The sequence below is a fragment of the Lasioglossum baleicum genome, chromosome 9 (assembly GCF_051020765.1).
Source record: "Lasioglossum baleicum chromosome 9, iyLasBale1, whole genome shotgun sequence".
Taxonomy (NCBI): Eukaryota; Metazoa; Arthropoda; class Insecta; order Hymenoptera; family Halictidae; genus Lasioglossum; species Lasioglossum baleicum.
In genome coordinates, this window is record NC_134937.1 from 8,886,915 (window position 1) to 8,908,017 (window position 21,103).

At 45.7% G+C, this 21,103-nt stretch overlaps 1 protein-coding gene across 13 annotated transcripts in view; it reads left to right on the forward strand.

Moving 5' to 3' along the window:
• Ae2 (anion exchange protein Ae2) overlaps positions 1-21,103 on the forward strand; it is a 63,625-nt gene that overhangs the window by 36,665 nt on the left and 5,857 nt on the right. For 6 of the 13 annotated variants that reach the window (XM_076430698.1, XM_076430702.1, XM_076430701.1 and 3 more), the window contains 7 exons: positions 7,560-7,770; positions 7,911-7,992; positions 8,849-9,268; positions 14,845-15,529; positions 17,082-17,144; positions 18,727-19,321; positions 19,650-20,760. In XM_076430698.1, coding sequence (XP_076286813.1) covers positions 7,560-7,770; positions 7,911-7,992; positions 8,849-9,268; positions 14,845-15,529; positions 17,082-17,144; positions 18,727-19,321; positions 19,650-20,760 — 3,167 coding nt within the window. The other 7 variants (XM_076430704.1, XM_076430707.1, XM_076430706.1 and 4 more) reach the window with 7 other exon arrangements.

Sequence of the window (21,103 nt, forward strand, 5' to 3'; positions counted from 1 at the left end):
AAAACGCGAGCGGGAGAACCGCGGAATAACAAACGGCGCATCGATTTTTATCCAGCTTTTCATCCAGTGGCGGAGAGGTCGAGGGAGAGAGAGAGAGAGGAGGGACGTCGAGAGAGCAGAGAGGCTGTGTGGTTCAGGTTCAAGGTCGCTGCAGCAGGAAGCGGGGCACCCATGTGTGCGCGCGAACCTATACGTTGCAGCTTGCAGCGAGAGTCGACGTTGCGCCCGCGCCCACACCCGGTCGATTGGGAGAGAGCTATCCTCTCCTCTCTCTTCGACTCTCTCGCTCAACCCTCTCTTCCAACCCAGTATCTTCCGATACTGGTGCATCGTTTCTCGATCTTGTTGGTTTTCCGCAGGGCTTCGGAGTCGGAGTCGGAGTTTGGGAGTAATTGCTGATGACTGGAGTCGGAGTCGGATTAAGAAAAAGCTATATATCGACCCCCGGAGTCGGAGTCAGAGTCGGAAAAAATATGTCGACTTTGACTCCAACTCTGACTCTTTTGTTTATAAATCATTAATAGATTTATGTATACAATTGCTAATATTCGATCAGTACAGACGTATTGTATATGTATTTTATACCTCGGTGCTATGTAGAGAAGAAACAGTTAAAGTTATGGTTAAGTTCACTGCCAAAAAGAGAAAAGACAGCCCTAAAAGCAACAAGTGTCTCGTGTGTCTCTATGAAATATTAGAGATTATATTAATTTTCGAAAATGGAAATTAGTATTTCTCAAACTGAGATACGTATTTTCTAACTATTTCCTGAAAATGAGAAAGTAACAGTCGTGTTGTGTTGTATCAGAGTTATCTGTTCCACATTCTTGGACATTAATACTTTAATACAAATGTTTAAACAATTTATGCAGTTTTATTACAACTCTTAATTATTTTGAGTACATATTTTTTCAACTTGGAGAGTCGTAGTCGGAGTCGGATTCGGAGTTGGAGATAAAAAAAGAGATGGATTGGAGTCGGAGTCGGAGTTATGAATTTTGTCTACCGACTCCGAAGCCCTGGTTTCCCGGTGCTTGGCGCGCTTCCGTTAGCAGACGTGATCGATGCGAACAGACTGGTTCAAAATAGATTTCCATTTTCCACACTCATTTTTCCATCAACTTTTCACCGTGCGGAAACGGCGCCGTTCGATTCGGTTCGATTTCTCCTCCGGGTCGGAATTTTCACGCGCAACGACATATTTATTTATTGAAGCGCTAGATTGCTCGGGAAGGTCGATTCGCCAAGTTTCGCGGCCGCGGAACGATGCATTATGCAACGCGGATAGAAATTCGTGTACGAGACTGCTTCCGATTCTGGGTTCGCGACGGAAGTGTCGTGTCCCGTGTCACTCAAATTTCGTGGCATCTCGCGACAATCGACCCGTTCCGAAAATAAAGTTCACCTTTTGCCTGGCGCGCACGGTCTATGGGAACAGTTACTCCTCCGCGATTGGCCATAATTCATACCGCGATGTCGATCAACTTCATAATTCACCAGCCCCACCGCAGCTGCACGCTCGATGCGGTCGATTAATAATGCATTCGCAGAGTTTTGATTAACCGTCGCGCTGCGACTCGCGTTTATTCGTTCACAGAGACGCGACGAACCGATTCGATCTTGGAATAATTAGGATATTTCGGACCTGTCGAGAGTTCGGCGTGGTCGGTTAAGATCGAGGAGAATCGGCTAGGTATTTACCGATTGTACGGTAAAGGCGCCAGTAATTGACCTTGTATCAGCAGTTGACCATTTTTCAGGAAAACGTGAATAAAATAATGTTTCTGGACGTAACAATCTTTCTGACACGATTATTAAATATGCAAAATATCTCTATATTTGAATAAATCAATTATTTTCAAGCAGCACCTTCACGCATAGAGTCTCTTCATTTAATACTATTTCTACCAAAAGGTGCCAAAAAAAGACACTTTTCAAATTTTAATTTAACATTATTCCCCAAGTTCAATCAATTCTCCACAATTAATTTTTTGGCTTCTCGTACAATAGTATCATTTTTCTCCAGCTCATCCTGGATCTAAAAATGTGCATATGGTGTATACCTATTTCTACCATGAGATATTTTTTCACACCATATCCAGTATAATCTGTATACGTGGAAAAAAACAATAAACGTCTTCCAAAAGCTATTTATGATAGCACAAAATTTCGGGTCGATATGACTGACCAAATGGCGCGAAAGTATAGTGTGAAATGTAAATGCCGTAGACGGCCTATGCATGTATTTTATAATATCCTCGATTTAACCGGAATAAGAAATAAGCATGGGATCTGTACAAAGAAACGACAGGTGAAAATATTTCGCGCATCAATGTATTAATAAATATATTGCTCAAATTATCTATATTTAACTGATTATTCGAAATACCCACAGTTTGGGCAATTATTTGCATTCAAACGCAAAAGTAACAAAAGTTACCTTTTTGTCGAAATAGGTATACACAAAATCGTGGTAGAAATAGTGTTAACACTTTACCCCTACCGGAAGCCTATATTAAAATGATTTTAAATAATTGTGCTGTACCAGAAGAAAGCATAGAAATTTTCTTTTACATCGCAATCTTAAATGAAACTATTAAATGATGTTATTGAGGGTGGCTTGTTAGTTCAAAATGAAAATTGCTGTTGCCATTGAAGGTTCCATTAAAAAGTGTTTAGCCTTGTACCATAGATTTTTCAAAATTATGCAATAATCACCGGTCGGTAATGTGTTAATAAAGGATAAAAGGCGTTTGCTATTATTCACGCGTAGAATTTTTCTTAACTGGTCAACTATTCATGCTTTCACCTTAGCAGTTCATAAACGATCGAGTTAGCCGAACGATCGATTAGAAATTAGGTAGAATCGGACGATTCGATACGGTCCCGAAAGTGACGAGGTCGTGTGCGGATACTCGTCGCTATCGGTCGATAAACCAGTATCGCGAGCTAGGCCTAGGTCGGCTCGTGTCTCGAGCCTCAAATTGGTCCGGCCCAGGTCGTCAGTTGATCCACCAGCCGAGAGCTTTCTCTGCCCTAGGTCGACGAGACCAACACCCCCGCAAACTCCCTCTCTCCCTTTCCCTTTCGCATTCTCGGCGATTCTTTCTCCGTTTCGCCTGGTTTTCTCCTTCCTGTGGACATTGAGAGACGCGCGGAGACCCTCCGGGGCCAGATTTCACGGCCGACCGACACTTGTTGCGTCCCTCAACGTCGACCAATGGCCAGCCGTCTTTCCATACACCCGCTTCCGCAGCTATTCCCACCGAGCGACAGCTTTTTTTACAAAATTCCTATTTTTGGCAGAGGCAATCGGCCGAAATCGGTCGCGATCGGTCGGATCAAACGATGCCGTGTACCACCTTGTGCCGCCTCGTCCAGCCCGGAATCGCGTTCCTCTCTCCAAGAAAAATCATTCCACCTCGATGGATATTTATCCGAGTTACCCTTACGTTCTTAGCTTTTCGCTTATTAGAGATCAACCCTTGCAGTCGGAGCTGATTAACTTGAAAATTAACCCTCATCCGTACCTCGTGTCAGTTTTCCTGAAATAAATTATACTATTCTGTTGTTTGTAGATAAATTTACCCAGAACTTGGTGGCTTTTATTTTATTAATGCGACACAAATACGATGTAAATGTTAACTTATCAATTTGAATAAGAAAAATATCGAAAAATAACTGTTAACCTTGTTATTTCATCGATCTTTTACCATTGTATCAATTTGCCACCGAGGGACAGTTGCAGTTTGTAAAATGAGGGACGGATGAGGGTTAAACATCCCTTCCGACCTAGAATAATTCCATTGTATATGATTCGTTTCATTTTATGTTTACGTTTCAGTTTATGAATACTTAAGGGTGTACTAATTGATTAGTGGACTGCGGATCTTTATGCAAAATAAAAATCGTCTTCATCAATTGTCAGGCACACGTACCATATACGAATTTCTTTCCTGCTTTAATCATTTTAATCGATTAAAAATAACACAGATGTTCTTAAATTCTTTTAATCTTTTTACCGTTTGAAATTTCGCCCACTCAGTTTCGTCATAAATGCATAAAATCCGCAGTCTATTGATTAGACACCGTTACATTTAACAATGTAGACACTCCCGCAAACAATGGTACAGCAATTTCTATTATTGACTCGACTGCTAAGTATTAACTTGACGCGAAGGGATCTCCCGAAGCAAAAACCTGTTGTTCGTGTCGTCCCTTTCCCCGTATCATCCCCGCTAGGATGATTCGGCGGTTTCGGTGGTTTCAGCGGTGTCGGCGATGCGCCAGGTCTCCGGTTTAGGTGTTTCGCGCGCGCAGGCGAGAATCGCCAGTTGCAGTTGCACTTACAGTCACAGTAGCGATTCCGGTTCCCGGGATAAGGTTGATCGTCCGCGTGTAAGAGAGAAGGGGGTAGGTTTTGCGGTGGTGCGTCGAGGAGGACACGGCAACGTAAACGTGAACGCTAACAGCTAGCGGTAGCGATCGCGCTACCGCGTATGGGGTTGGTATCGACCGAGGGTAGCCGGGAGGTCTGCATCCCGCTCGCCGCGCTCCCTCCCTGGCGCATCCCCATCGGTGGTGTCGGTGGTGTATTGGAGGGGTCTCGGCGGGTCTCTGTTTGTCGGCCGGTGGCGGCGCTATCCTCTCCGTCAGTGTGAGTTCCCTGGCAGCGAACACAAGCACGAGCACGGGAACGGGCACAGGAACAGGCACCACAGCCGACCGGTGCGTCACGGCGCGGCGCGGCGGCCGGGCAGTTGTTCCGCCCGGGATGCCATGCCCGAGGCTGCCGCGAACTCCTCCGGGTAGTCGTTCTTGCAGCGAGCGTCCGGAAAGGTTCTCCCTTGGCTGCGCCGCTCTTCGCGGACGAGCCACCAGGTGATATATCGAGAACCATCTCTCTCCCTTCCCGGAGATGTTCTCCCAACGTTTAGCCAACGGCCCCCAGCTCCCCTTTCCTTCTCGTCGGCATCTTCCGCTTGGTGAACGCTACTCGATCAACGAGGATGATTTTCCCATCCAGTTCTTACGGGCGCGAAGAGTGAAAGTGTCGGTGAAAGTCGAGTCAGAATAATGGTGGTGTTCGATCGGTGGTGGTGCAGCTCCCCGGAACTTGATTGAACGTGGAAAAATGCATTCGCACGTTGCCTCGTCGCTCTGGAACCGTCCAAGTTCGCATGGGCCAGGTGCCACGCCGTGTCAGGGACCGTCGTGGACCCTATGTCCGTGGATACCAGGAACTGTTCAGAACTCCCCGACTCGGCATTCGAGACTCGCGCACCGCTAAACGATCGGCAACCGGTGAAAACGCGCCAGTTCGATACGGTGACCCACCCGTTACGCGATGTTCGCGCGCTTTCGATTGCTCTTCCGGAATCCAGTCACCTCGGCCTTGCTCGCGTTCGGAAGACGACCTCGATAACCCTCTCGCTCTGCCGTTGCTTCGATGTTCGTTCGATTTCTGATCCTTTCCGATCGTCTCGGAACTTGGTCGTCTTCGTTGTTCGAACCTGTCGGCTCTCGACATCGTCGCTTGTAGCAAATACAGGGAACTGGTTGAACGTTTTACAGATCAGAAACTCTCGAAGATGTTGATTATATCCGACTATCGAAGGATAAATGAGAAATAAGAATAGAAAAATGTGTCGACAATCGACCCGAGACTGGCAAAGTGACACCGCTACGATTTGAGCCACGGTATCGGCAACTTCCGTACTTCGTACCGCTTCGAGTTAGACGACGTCCATAAAGTACCTCGAGCTTTCGGCTACGTTGCCCGCTAGGAAATAAGTAGGACACCGAGAGTTCCACCAGAGGAGGACGAACAGGAAAAGCTGCAGTCGCCTTCCTATCGACTTGCACACGGTTTCCTTTCGAGCAGAAAACGTCGGCTTGTTCCCTAGACCTTTTCCAACTAAATTGTCGGAAGCTGTCGAAGGTCTCTGACATTTTAAAAAATAAATTCATCGGTATCTAACGCGGTATGTAACAACATTTTTATTTGTTCGCGTACTGAATCGTGTGCCAAGGGACGATCCGCTTTTCCCGCTCGGCATCGTGACGTAATTCGGCCCGGACTCGGGAATTTACACGGTGCGCGGAAAACGGAAAACGGAAAGCGGAAACGCGACACGAGGCAACGACGCGACGATTATTTGTCACTCGCTGATACACGACGATATTAATCTACCGATTTTCTCCTCGAAATTTGTCGACGTTTCTCGTACAATCGACGGACCGGTCGTTGTCCGAATCCTTCAGCTGCGTAAACGACACCCTCTTCGAGTAACCCTAAGTAGGTGGCTAACTTGGAGCTCGCGGTTCCCTAGATTTTTGTAGAAATTTGTTTAGGAGGGATTCTTTATATCGCGAGTGATATAGATTGTTATCCAGTATCGACGGAGGAAGATCGCGGTCGTAAATTTGTCGGAGGAACCAATTGACTAAGTAGAATATTCTAGCAGAAATGTTAATCCCGATAATTATTCGTTTATCGCAAAACATGTTTCTTTCGTTATCGGTTGAACGGCTACGTGGATCATATGGTCGACGAGTGGACTCGTCCTCCCCGTATAATGTACCGAATACATATTACTAGACAGCGGGTTGTATGCGTTTATGGGAAAAATGAGTAGGTGTAATTTAAGACGGTAAAATATTAGACAAATTTGAGAATAACAGACACTGTTATACATGTTATGTATTGGGTTGGTACGAAAGTTCATAGCGGTTTTAAATTCACACTCGAAGATAATAAGATATCTAAAAAAAACTTTTTAAAAATCAAGCTTATATTAAAATCCACTAAAAAGGAGAAAATAACTGTTTTCCTGGTTCTCCATAAAATACCGAATCCAATTAAATGATTAATAATATTTAATTTCAGCAAGATTGGACTGTGAGAACAGGTTTAAAATTCGATTACAAGATTTAGAAAGATTAAACAAGTTGATATAAGCGTGATAAAATTAAGATAGTTATACATAGATTTGTTCAATAACATATTTTCCATTCTCTTTTATTACCTTTCGCCATCTCTTTTAGGTAGCTTGTCATATTATTCGATAAACCTATGTATAAATATCTTAATTTTATCTTTGAATTTTGATTTGAAAACGCTACAAACTTTTTCGTTCCAACCCAATATTTTCAACCTGTTATTACCTATTAAGAAACGAAACTTAAATCTGTGGAAGTGCTCGTTATATTTCCATATTAAATCTGCATTTTTCGATTTTTTTTCGTGATTTTCATTTTTTACAACCAGAGTTTGCAACGGAAAAATCTGAAAATGATATCTAATATGTGGCTCAGTATCCGAAATGTGTCAGATTTTTTTCAGAATTTTTAATTGTCAATAAATAGGGAAAATGGGCCATAAACTGGTTTTCCGATTTTTCTCGATAACTACCCTTACAGATGAGATATTATTATTATTATATTCGGACCGAGGTCCTTTTATATAACTGTATACAGTTTTTACAGTATAACTGATAAAAACATTTTCGAGCACTGCGATGAACGATATTCGAACGGTTGTATTTTGTATGTGACAGGTCGACGGTCATGGCACGGAAACGGGACCGGAACTCGACGAGGAGATGGAGAAGGTTTTCGCGATGGACGCCGGAGAGAAGTTCAACGTAGCTCGGCTCGGATCTCCCTCCGAATCTGGTGGATCCGATCGAGATCGCGATCGAGATCGAGACCGAGACCGAGATCGCGACCGAGGGCCACTACCGCGATATAACGACCGCGACCTCAATCGTACGTATTTCGATAACTTGTTATTCACAGAATGCTGACACGTGTTTTGATCCCTTCGATCGGGCCAATCCGCGATCGGAATCGAGCTTGTCCCGACTTGGCCTTTCGAAACGTTAATGTTTCGCGTGTTTTCTTTCCAGAACATCGCAAAAGAAGTTACCCTCATCCGTACATACCCCTGAAAAGCCTCCATTCGAGATCCATGCGACGGCATCTGTCACCGTAAGTCGTCAAAACTCACAGAATTCAACACGCAGTAGGGTAAAAGCGTCAATAGTTGACCAGTTAACCCTTATTTAGATCAACCAAAGTGTATAGATGATTAAAACCCTTTCTGTATTTAACAAGTTTGCGCAAATTCTCATTATGAGACTATAAATTCATGTATTAGCGAGTAAAGAATGGACATTCAGAGGAATTTTGTAATATTTTTAGGGGAACATTAACAAATTGTTACACAATTTTTACACAAGGGTTAAGAAAAATTCTCTGCGTGAATAATAGTAAATGGCTTTTACCCTTTATTAAATAGAGATACTCCATGCGTGAAAATGCTGTTTGAACCTCTTACATCGTATAACAAAGCTAACATTTTGAAAAATTATATTATTCATATTTCATACACATTTTTGAAGATTCAATAATCGTGTCAGAAGTTGACCATCCCTTTACTTGGAACGATTACTACAAATTACAAGTATGTAACAGGGCAAATACGAACGAAAAGAAGTTAATACCGTATAAAATCTGATCAGGAACAGACTAGGTAAATCTTTCGTGGTTTGTTTGTTCTTAATTAATATTAGTAACTGTGTTTATCTATCGCGCCTTTTTTCCTAAATAATGGTCAACTACTATGAGGTGAATTACTGGTGCCTTTACCTTACGCTTACGATTTGTAAAAAGAAAATGAGAGAAAACTACGAGGGAACAACGAAGGACTTTATTCGAAGGTCGTTGCTTCCTCGTGAGACCGATAGGTGGTCGTAAAGTATGTAGTAAAAGAAGCGAGGAGAGGAATGTAGCGAAAGGAGAAACAGAAAGAGTGAGAGAGAATAGGAATGCGCGTATTTTACAGCGAAGGATCCACAGCGGAAGTCGGCCTAGAAGAGGAGAACGGTCAGGTACAGGTTGGCAATGGCAACGGACAGGAAGCAGACACGATGGACAACGGGTTGTCGTCGAGCAGCGTGCGCGACGTCGACGAGGAGACCGCGGAGGAGACCGCTGAGGAAACCGCCGAAGAGGCGGAGAACGTGCTCAGCAGTGAGAGCGAGGCGCCGATCTCCGAGAGGGCTGCTTCCGGTTTCAGCGACAGCAGCCCTCCCGTTGGTAGTCCGCGGGTGCAGTTTGAGAATATCAAGGAGGAGGACGTGTCTCCCCACCCGTCGAAACGGGACGAGCCACCCGGTTCGACCGAAGCAGCGTCCGTACCCGGCGCACCCGTACCTCACGACGAAGACCGGAAGTGTCGGCGGCACCAGAAACACGAGCACAAGTAAGTAGAACGCGTAGCGCTCTTCGATCGCTATCTCGGGAGCGCGATCTTGATATACACTACCGCTCAGAAGTATCCGGAAACTTCCTTTTCCTCTGAAAACGTGGTACACTCCGCGACAAAACGATAAGACACCTCTAGATTTCTAGAGCCCGATTTTTGTTTTTGCGCTATATTCGGGAAAGTCTACAGAATCTTTTGCTGCAAGGAACAGTTCAATATCTTTTATAATAGTATCACAATACAGGGTGTCCCAAAATTCCTTCAACAGCTGGGAATGGGAGGTTCCCAAGATTATTTAAAGCAACATTTTCCTTTGCGAAAACGTTATCCGCGGCTTTGTTTAGGAATTATTAACGAAAAACACGGACCAATCAGGGCGCGACCTATACGCCAGTTGGCACAGTCGGCCAATAGACAGTTGGCGCGCCGGGGGCCCACTGTACCAACTCGCGTCTATGTCGCACTCTGATTGGTCCGTGTTTTTCGTTAATAACTCCTAAACAAAGCAGCGGATAACATTTCTGCAAAGGAAAATGTTGCTTCGAATGATCTCAGGAACCTCCCATTTTCGGATGTTGAACGAATTTTGGGACGCCCTGTATTTGTTGAAAGTTGAAAAATACGTTTTCTTTTTTTAAAGTCATATTTCTCAAAAACTGTGTATCCAAGAGAAAAATTAAGGACAGATTCGGAATCAGCGCAGAAAACTCTATAAGAACCACCCAACAGTAATTGTAGAACAAATTTATTGTTGGACAGTGTAATTAAATCACTATTCTTCTTCGCCTTGTCTTATCCTAAGACAAAACGTAAATAATAGCAGTTACTTCGTATGTTACTAAACAGAGGATACTCTACACAGATCTATATACAAAATCTTCGTACACATGATTGGTATTGAGAAACATTAGAAATCTAGAGGCGTCTTATCGTTTTGTCGCGGAGTGAAATCGACAGACTGCGGATCTTTATGTAAAATAAAAAATGTCTACGTCGATTTCAAGACACAGAGGTTACATAAAAGAAATTCTTTCTTGTTTTAATTATTTAATTGAACTGAAACTAATACGTTGATGTTCTTAAATTTTTTAAATATATGTCAACTGCATTAAATTGTACGTATGTACCAATTTTTGTTATAAATGCATAAAATCCGCAGTCTAGTAATTGATTATAAAAAATCAGGTCGTTTGGTACAATTGTAAAAAAGTGATTAGTTTTTAAAAAGTGTACGAATACTTTGTACAGCCACTGTAGGTAGTTTTTCACTTAAAACGTTAGATATTCCATAAGAAAGTAATAAAGATTGATTTCAGTCACTATTTTAGATGCATATTTCGCAAGTGTTCGGATACTTTTGAACGGTAGTGTAGGTGCCTGCAACCGAGTGGTCTCGACTCGTGTTCAATTACCAAGATAACCATCGGGGAGTTTGAACCCCGCTATCGCCGGATTAGCGGCTGTTCCAAGGCTTTTCGGAAACGGGAATTTACCGGTACCAAAAACAGAAACGCGACCGGCTCGGTGAAGATTGCGGGAATTCAGGGAAACCGTAAATCGCTGCGGAGCAGAAAGTCGTTTCCGTTCGGAAAGGGATGTGCGCGCACGCACGCACGAGATCTGGGTTCAGGTATTTTGGCGCGATTCAACTGTACCTGTGGCAAGCAACCTCCGTTCCTCTCCCGAGGCGCGATATGCCAAACGATCGTCACCCACGATAATGTCCGCGATGCCAAAAACGCGAACATGAACGCGAACGCGGCAACTATCTATCTACGTATATCTAAACAATGGTGTTACGCTCGGTTACGCTGTTTTAAAGGTTCGTCGCTTGCTAGATAAATTACGAGTAGTCGCCCAACCGCGCTCGGGAAAACATAGTGCTCGTTTATAAATAGTATCGCAGCCTTGCGTCATGGTTATGAAAACTGCGGTAACAATGTCTAGTGACGACCAACAGATTTTCTACTTCCACCGCTTTCGTTGCCATTTCTCGGGACGACGGAGCACGTGCAGTCTGCGACGCGTGATTCTCGCATCGGAAAACCAAAATAGCTTCGCGTTCGATGGAAATCCATGCTTAACCCCTTGCCGTATTCGAACGAGACAGACTCGCGATGAAGATTTTAACAAAGTCCAACAAATACAAATGTTACGCTTTTAATTTTCGATTAAAGCAAATTTTATTCGTTTGTAGTCGATGTTTAAGCATTAAAGTAAACGTAGCCATACTAAAAATCTAGATTTTCTTTTATGACAGTTTTGAGGACAAAGAAAATCGTAAGAGGGATTCGCTTCGAAATAGCGTTCATCGACGTGTTTACCCTTGGATTTGACAACTCGAATTTATTGTACGATCAGCTGACGAATGGAAGAATGATTGTTCGATCGGTTAATGGAATCGGTATTCGAAAATCGAAACCGCTTTCGAACATCGTCCAACTTCCTTGTTGCTTCGTTAAAGAGAGTTCGCGTCGGAGAGTGATTACGACCTTGCTCATAATAAACGATCGAAGCATCGCCGACCAATTTCTGTGCAGCGCTGATCGAGGATCGCGCGCGCCGCGTACTTACACGTGGTTGGACGCATCGCGAGAGCATCGATCGGTAGCAAATCTCGATATCGTCGCGATTATCGAACCCTCCTCCGCTTTCACAATCAAAGTCTTCGCCAAAAGTTTTTTCAAATACTCTCGCTATTTGGTCATTCCACGCGAAATCGGACTTTTTCGAGTACCATTTCGGATTTTGTTCAAATTCGAATATGTCGTTGTCTTTAGTGACACCTATGTGTCAACGAATTTCAAAGAATTATTCCAATATCTTAAAAATTGTTGATTTTACAGACGTGTAAAAGAAAGTGTCACCCCCTTTACATTAACCCCTTGCCTTATGATTTATTTTACGGTTTCAATGATTAGAACCTTTTTTATAGTTCGTAATTGCCTAAAGGAGAAAAAGTTATATCTATTGTGTGTAACTATATGTTCTCTAATAACTGTACATTAACAAAACCAAAATAGAATTTCATCTCGGTTTAAAGGAAATTAATAATCTTCAACACGAGTCTGACACGATATTGTAGAGCTATTATAAATCATAAGATTAGAACTAACAAACCGATGAAAATGAGTTTTTAGGAGCTTATAGTGTAAACATAAGAGTAACCACTAAAAATTTTGTCATTTGAGAAAAATATATTTTGCATTGTTTCTCGGGTTCTTTGCACGGGGTCACCCGAGTAGGCGTGGTTTCGTTGCTTTCGACACGGGTGGAGTCAGAACAGTGCTCCACAGTATTTCTTACCTTACCGATCGTGTCAATGTTGCGAGTAGACTCCGGATCTTGATGCATTTATGAAGAAATGGCAAAATATAAAACAGCAAAGGATTAGAAAAATTTCAGACTATCGTGATATTGTTTCCAATGCAACAAAGTCGCTAAGGGATGAAACCAATTTTCATTTTATTCCTGCTTCCCACAATCGATGCGGAGCATTTTAATTGTCCCTAAAGATCCGCAGTCTAGTTACGAGATATCGATCGAACGAATAAGAGTTGGGGGATCGCTTGAGACAGGACAACAACCACCGGTGTGTTATCGGCACCGATAACACCGACGAAATTCGGTGGGTAGCGTCCCGAAAATGTTCCGGGTAGATGTACTTCCCACGTAACACCGGTATTAGATAATTGCACGATGTTTAGCGGTAGGGACGCGAAACAGTTCGCAATTGCTGTCTAATGTCATGGCCTTCGGCCAGAGATTCGCGTTGTCTCTGCGAGCGAACCAGGCAGTCTGATGGACGAGGCCACTGGCTCCGTGTTCTTCTAATTAGTCTCGACGCGGCACGGTCTCCCGCGGGATTGTTTCGACTCGCGCGAACGAATGCGATTTTCGTCGGTCTTTCTCTCCCCCTCGTAACCCGTCGCGACAACAATGTTCCGGAATTATGATGGCCGGCCCGACCGCTACACCATGGACATCGGCCGCATCAGGCTGCTGAATAAGTACTCTTTCAATTTCCATCCGGTAAACCACCGCTCGGACTGAACAGAACTTGGGACCATCCGCTCGAACCCGTCCAACGTTGCGAGTCGTGCCCTTTTGGAAGAAACGTCGTAACCTTATTCGAATCGTTCGATCGTCGAAGAAGCTCTCGATGCTTCCGCGAACGTTTCTTCCGTAAGCGCGCAGCTTACAACGCGATTCGATTTCATCTCGCATCGGTGAACCGAGAAAGCGATTTCTCGCGGATCTAACGAACTTTGGGAGAGTTCCACAATTTCCGCCATCCGGTAAACCACCGCTCGGACTGAACAGAACTTGGGACTATCCACTCGAACCCGTCCAACGGCGTGAGTCGTGCCCTTTGGAAGAAACGTCGCAACTTTGCGCGAATCGTTCGATCGTTGAGAAACGTTTTTTCCGTAAGCGCGCAGTTTACATCGCGAACAACACGATTCGATTTCATCTCGCATCGATGAGAAGCGATTTCGCGGGCCAGTGCCGTGTCTCGTGACGGATTCATCTCGGGTTTGTGAGTTCCACGGCATGAACAGGGAGCAAAGTCGCCGAACTTCGCGGACTATCCGTCGCGTTTCGACTTGGTTAGGCAAAGACCTGCCCGACGATCCGTCCGATCTTCGTCGATGGCAAGACCACAGCCGCGCCGACTGTCAGGGTCATGCGCAAAAACAGTTCTGGCACTCGGTCCGGCGTGCCTCGTGTCAACGGGTATGCTATTGTTTATAGCTTTTCGCCGCGTCGCTGGCAAAGGAACGTGCGTTGCATCGTCGTGCATCGTGCATTCGTGTGCGGCGGATCCGCGCGAATCTTTTTTTAACTCTCGATAAGACGTTAGGCTTCCGCTTTTGCGATTGGTATCGGACCGAAGTTCGGCGCGTTCGTTCTTGATGCCGACGAGTCGAACGACAACAGGTTCTCCTCCGAAAATGTTGGACGCTCGAGTAGAACGGCTGTGCAGGGTTCATTCTTGACAAGTTCGAAGATAACAGTTAGCTGTCTATCGGAAGAATAGGATTTGAAGACGCCGATCGATGTGGGGTCCCATGAAAATCACCGACACAGATTTCACCGATAATATTCCACTGGCTCCAGACGCTGGCTTTGACTAGCAACGATTTTTAACCGACAATGGCTTTAGTCGACGACAGTGTTGTCCGATATCAACAACGTTATCTGACTGCATTTAACTTCTTGTAATAATTATATTTTTGTACAAAAGTAAAAGTGTCAGTGCAGAATGGTTAAAGTATGGAATGTCAGCACCATCTTTACAAACGATGTTACTAAAATCGTTGTCGGTTCAATTCATCGACGGTACTTATTAGCGAGCAAAGAATGGACATTCAGAGAAATTTTGTAATATTTTTAGAAGAACATTAACAAAGAAAGAAATGTAGTAAATGGCTACTCGGGTACCGGGTAGACTGCACAATTGTTAAAGACGTTGTCGTTCGAATCTGGAGTCGGTGAAACCAGTGTCGGTGACTTTCATGGTACCCATCGAAACATAATACTACTCTAACGATTGCTTCGTTCGATTGCAGAAGACACCATCACAAGTCACGGAAGTATTCGCTGCAAGAGGACCCGCAATGGAGAAAGAGATCGGGAGCGGGTCTCCCGGACGGGTCGAGCGTGTTCGCGCGGCGGGTCAGCGTGCAGCCGGAGGAGGCGAGCACGTTGCAGGAGCTGGACATCGACGATCTGGAGTCGCACAGGAGCGACGATCCTCGGGGAATGAGGCGTCACAAAGCTTATTCGACGGTGCAGATCGGCCGGAAGAGAGAAGGTGGTATACCGCACGACACCTTCAAGAAGATGTACGACCACTCGCCGCACGAGGTGTTCGTCCAGCTCGACGAGTTGCACGGTGTCGGAGAGGAGAGGGAATGGCGAGAGACGGCCAGGTGGATCAAATACGAGGAGGACGTCGAGGAGGGTGCGGACCGATGGGGCAGGCCCCACGTCGCCTCCTTGAGCTTCCACTCGCTGCTGAACCTCCGTAGATGTCTCGAGACTGGCGTGGTTCTGTTGGACCTAGAAGGAAAGGATCTGCCGGGTTTGGCTCATCGAGTGGTCGAGCAGATGGTAATGGAGGAGCTGATCCTTCCCGAGGACGAGGCCGTGGTCAAGAGGGCTCTCCTTCTTCGGCACAAACACGTGCACGATCATGATCGTGGCTTCCGATTCGGCGGAAAGAGAGCCTACTCCAGCTACAACAGCCTCCAGGTAGCTATCCTTCTTTGACGTCGGCCGCTCGGGTATCCCGGTCGCTCTACTTTGCCAACGACCCGTTCTATCCGTCTCACAGTGCTGCGACTCGAGGTGCTAGCTGGACAAAACCTTCTTTACGACTACTAATACATAGTGTGCAGATATTTCTTCGCGTAACGTATCTGTACACGTGTGTATACAATTCAGTGATGCCAGAATGAGCTCCAAACGGAGCTCATATACTCTCCTCCTTACCCCTTCCACTATTCCATTCCGGCACCGTGCGCAGGCGCACACTCCATGGTCACCATCGCGCACGTGCAACGTGTCTCCCATTCGCCCCACTCATTCCCCGTCATCAGAGAGGGGGTACATCATTTCACCGTGACTCCCCGGATCTGGCATCACTGATACAATCCATTAAGATGATTGTCTTCGCGCAAATTCCTTCAAACTTCACTGTCACTGAGAATATAAATATTGGTCGTTTCCGCAGTTTAGAATCTACACGAAAAGAGAAAGCCCAATGCTACCAACAAGAATGTTTCCGTTTATTGGCGTTTATTGCCTACTTTGAGCGTGATATAATTAACCGAATTGATTAAGACAGTAAAATGTACTTTCGCCGTCAGTTTTCATCATAAAAATTTACTTTGGAATACAGAAAAGAGTATGAACACGAAACGTATTTGAAAAATATCGATTGATATTAATTGGAAATAAGAGCTTTTATGGATCTCCTTACAAAATGTAGGAAAATATGAATCCAAATTGCTTACACAGTTCTGTCGACGAAATAGACTTTGGGAGTTTCACCGACAGGGAAATATTAATATTTTTATTGTCTCGAGTCTAGACATTACTTCATACGACTAGCATCAATTTTTTACGGAATTACGTTACAAGTAGACTGCGGATCTTGATGCAAAATAAGAAATGTTTGCATTGATTGCAAGGCACAGGAGCCAAACACAAATTTCTGTCTTCTTTTAATCGTCTTGTTAAGCTGAAATTAATACACGGGGATGTCCTTAAATCTTCTTAATTCGTTCACTGCTTTAGATTGTATGTACGTGCCCATTTTTGTGATAAATGCATCAAATCCGCAGTCTAGTTCTGAGTTTTGTCCAGCTAATTAGGATCGATCACAACACTGTGCGTCCGTTTGTCTTTCTCGTGCGTGCTTTGTCCGAATCAGTTCCTTGTCGAACGTTGAAAATTTTTTGGACAGAGTCTGATCCAGTAATCCGGTAACGAGTTGGACGTCGGCGGTATCCGATGATCGCGTCGAATGTAAATCTTGTCCGTGGTATGTGCATCGTCGAGTTCGAGTCCGAGTCCACGTAACACGAGTAACCCAGTGATTAACGTTTGTTCCGCGCCTCGATAGATACGCCCGTCCAACGCCGTTGGCGCGCATAAGGCGTACAGAGTACACGGGGCGTAGCATGTTCTACCACGTTCGACCACGTTCTACCACGTTCGGCCACGTGAAATAATCGATAGAAATCCGTAGAAGAGACGGGAGAGGCCTGACTGACGGTGTGTCCTAATGTTATTTTCGCAGTCCGTCGGTCTGGAGGAAGAAGACGCTGCGCGGGAACCCTCTGAGAACCATGTAACCAAACATGTAAATCTCTCTCGTTCTCCCGAATCTCGATCGCAGTATTTTCAATCCTTATTTCGCTAGAGCGTAGCCTCGCCCATCGCCAGATCACTACACCGAACGCACATTTAGTCCAGTCAATGAATGCTCGTAATAAGGGGGATGTAGAGGGAAATGGAAGGAACACAGTTTTTAACTTTGGGACTTTGTTTGGACTTGGCACGTAGAAGATCCCCTTTTTCAGTTTTCCGCTTATATCTCGGAAACTATATGTCTCAGCGATAAGACCATGCTATACAAAATTAAAGCTGACGAAATGCGCCATAAGATCGATTGCATTCAGTTTTTCGCTATCTCGCATAGTTTACGAGATATCCGCGCTCAAAGTTCCACTAATTGTGAAAAAGAAATTTTTGCCTTATTTGACTAGCTAACTCTTCAGCACAATTAGTGAACTTTGAGCGCGGATATCTCGGAAACTATGCGAGTTAGTGAAAAACTGAATCGAATCAATCTTGTGGCACATTTCGTCAGCTGTAATTTTGTATGGAATGGTCTTATCGCTAGGACGTATAGTTTCCGAGATATAAGCGGAAAACCGGAAAACCCTGCACCCGGTTCACCTCCTACGAGTGGGGACTTTTAGTATGTTTACCTCCTAACTAGTCCAAACAAAGACCCACAGTTAAAAATTGCGTTCCATTTCCCTCTACAACTTTTCGTTGACTGGACTAATTGAACGTATTGCCGCATGAACTTACAGGGGAACCGTTTTCATCGTTCCTTGATACAATTCTTCGGTCGTTTATCCTCGCTTCCCTGTGCAAGATTCGTCCCGTAGCAGGGAACGAACGGATCTTCAGCACCTCCGAGACACCACTGTCGTTCGTTTTCCGAATTGTACGCCTACTCGCCAACGTGGACGCCCAAACCGAGCGCCGAAAGAACGGTTCGCGCGCGAAAAGATCCCATTTAAGAAGGAGGAGTTGGCGAAGAGTAGCTCTTAGACCATAGTCCTTTTAGGATTCGCTTGTCGAACGCAACACCTGTAAGTCCATGTCACTCCGGGACCTGTATGTCGCTCCTGTATATGGCTTGCGAATCCGTTTTGTTCTATTACTTGCGTTCTGTTATGTTCCTTTCCGTTCTATTCTACGCTTACTTTTCCGTTGATCACGATCTTCCATGTACGAATGTTGTCTCCACCGTTGCCGCATTTCGTTCGTCGAACCCTCGTCATTTTGGTTTTTCTTAGCGACATCAACGACATACCATTTTCTTCAGTTTTCTCTCTAGTTGGTAGAACACCGCTTGCGAGTTTGATTTCCAGTCTCCGATAACTTTGTTGGTTTCGAACATTTTTCCCGTTCGTTCGAGGCCACCGAAGCCGAAGCGAAAATTATCCGATCCGGCTGACCAATTGTTCGCCCCCGCCGGAATTTCTATTTCTATCTATTCGCGTGTTTCTCTTATCAGTCTGTGTTGCCCCGAACTCGAGAATCGCTGTCCATCGCATCCGTTCGCATACCATCGACGAACCATCACGAAAAGCCGCGCGAGACGCGCTTGTTAAACCGAATCTGATTTGTCCGTTTCTCGACCGTAGAATCTACACGACTCGAAGCCAAAGATCGTCTCGTCGAAGCTGATCTCGGACGGCAATCACACCGTGGTGGACATCAAGGAAGAGCTGACTTACACCAGCAGCAACGAGGATTTGAAGAAGGGTCAGAACGAGTATATCTTGAAGAGGATCCCGGCGGGTGCCGAGGCGACGGTCGTGCTCGTCGGTGCGGTCGACTTTCTCGACCAGCCGACGATAGCGTTCGTCAGATTGGCAAAGGGTGTGGTGATGTCCTCGATCACCGAGGTGAATATACCGGTGAGATTCATGTTCACGTTGCTGGGACCGAGAAATGGCGACCTCGACTACCACGAGATCGGTAGATCGATCGCCACGCTGATGGCCAACACGTCCTTCCACAAAGTCGCGTACAAAGCGAACGAGAGACGCGAGCTCTTGTCAGCCATCAACGAGTTCCTCGACGATTCGATCGTGCTGCCGCCCGGCGATTGGGAGAGGCAGGCCCTGCTGCCGTTCAGCGAGCTCAAAGCCAAGAGCGAGGCCATCAGAAATCGCAAGGCCAAGGCCCTCGAGGAGAAGAGCAAGCCGATGCAGAGCGAGGCTGCGTTTAAAAAGGGTGCGTAGCCTACAGACTCGGTATGCATACAATAATGCCGCCATCTAAGGCGATTCTCGGTTCTGTGCTGTGACCAGAGTTAGGAATTAATCAATTCAAATTTTAATATGTACGATTAAAAAAGGAAATCATCGAAAAATCAACGATTGGTTCAATCGATTGATGAAGTTAATCGTCGACCGTCCGATCGGTCTAAAAATTCAGATACTTATATCATTTTTGATGAAATGGAACAATTGTTCATAGTTGAAAAATGAGGTGTCCACCCTAATGTATATTCATACCTGTAACCACATACGTATATGCACAACTATTCGTTCGATTCTAGCTCTTCTCGCTGGCGAGGAAGAGAAGAAACCGCCCGGCGACGACGACCCCCTGCGCCGAACGAAGCGTCCGTTCGGCGGCCTGATCAACGACATCAAGAGACGCTACCCGTTCTACTTGTCCGATTTTACGGACGGCTTGAGTTCCTCTTGTCTGGCAGCCGCGATCTTCATGTACTTCGCGGCTCTGTGCACAGCGATCACGTTCGGAGGTCTGATGAGCGACAAGACGCACGACGTGATCGGCATATCGGAAACGTTGGTCTCCGGCTCGTGGACCGGAGTTGTGATGGCTCTGTTCTCTACCCAGCCTCTAGTGATAATTGGCACGACCGGGCCCCTGTTGCTCTTCGACGAGAGTCTCTACAACTTCTGCATGGCGAACGAGCTCGAGTTTCTCACGGTGAGAGTGTACGTAGGCGCGTGGATGGGAATCATCGCGCTGGCCGTCGCCAGCGTAGAGGGTTCCGTGCTGGTCAGACTGTTCACCCGGTTCACCGAGGAGATCTTCACGGGTTTGATCTCGCTTTTATACATCGTCGAGACGTTCATCAAGCTGTACAACTATTTCGCGAAGAATCCGCTGCTGGAGGAGTACAGCTTCATCCCGGAGACCAACGAGACCGCGTACTGGACCTCGGCGGTGAACGTCACCGAGATGAAGGTCGTGTCGCCGAGAACCGGCGATATCGAGACCTTTTCGATGGAACAGTCCCGAGTCTTGATTCCTGGTCGCAACCTTGTCGGTTTGCTGATCAATCAACCCAACACCGCTCTGATGTGCACCATCCTGTGTCTCGGCACTTTCCTAGGAGCTTACTATCTACGTATTTTCCGTAACAGTCATTACTTCGGCCGGAGCGCCAGGAGAGCCTTCGGCGATTTCGGTGTACCGATCAGCATCATCTTGTTCGCGCTGATGGATTACGTGGCCAAGGTCAAGACCGAAAAGCTGCTGGTTCCCGAAGGCCTGTCCCCAACGATACCCGGCAGGAGCTGGCTCGTCTCGCCGGGCGGACTACACAAGCCGATTCCCCTCTGGATGGCCATGGCGTGCATCGTACCCGCGCTGCTCGTCTACATTCTCGTCTTCATGGAAACTCAAATCTCCGAGTAAGCTTTTCTCGATCTTTAACGAAGAACGATCTATGCAGAGACCCTCTATCCTTCTTTCCAAGTCTTCGCTTCGAGGCACGGTAATTAACACCGGTTATAAAAAAAGAAGCTTCGTATCTGCGCGCGGCGAGATCGTGCACACACACACACACACACACACACACACACACACACACGGTTAGACTTCGTCGGAACCTACGTAACGAAATTTTATTTATAAAATGCTTCGTACGCGACAACGCTCGTCCGCGTCATCGCAATATATCCTCGAGGCGAAATGTCGATGATTATTTTATCGCTGAATGTGCCCGCGATGTTATTTTAATCGAAAAACCGATGA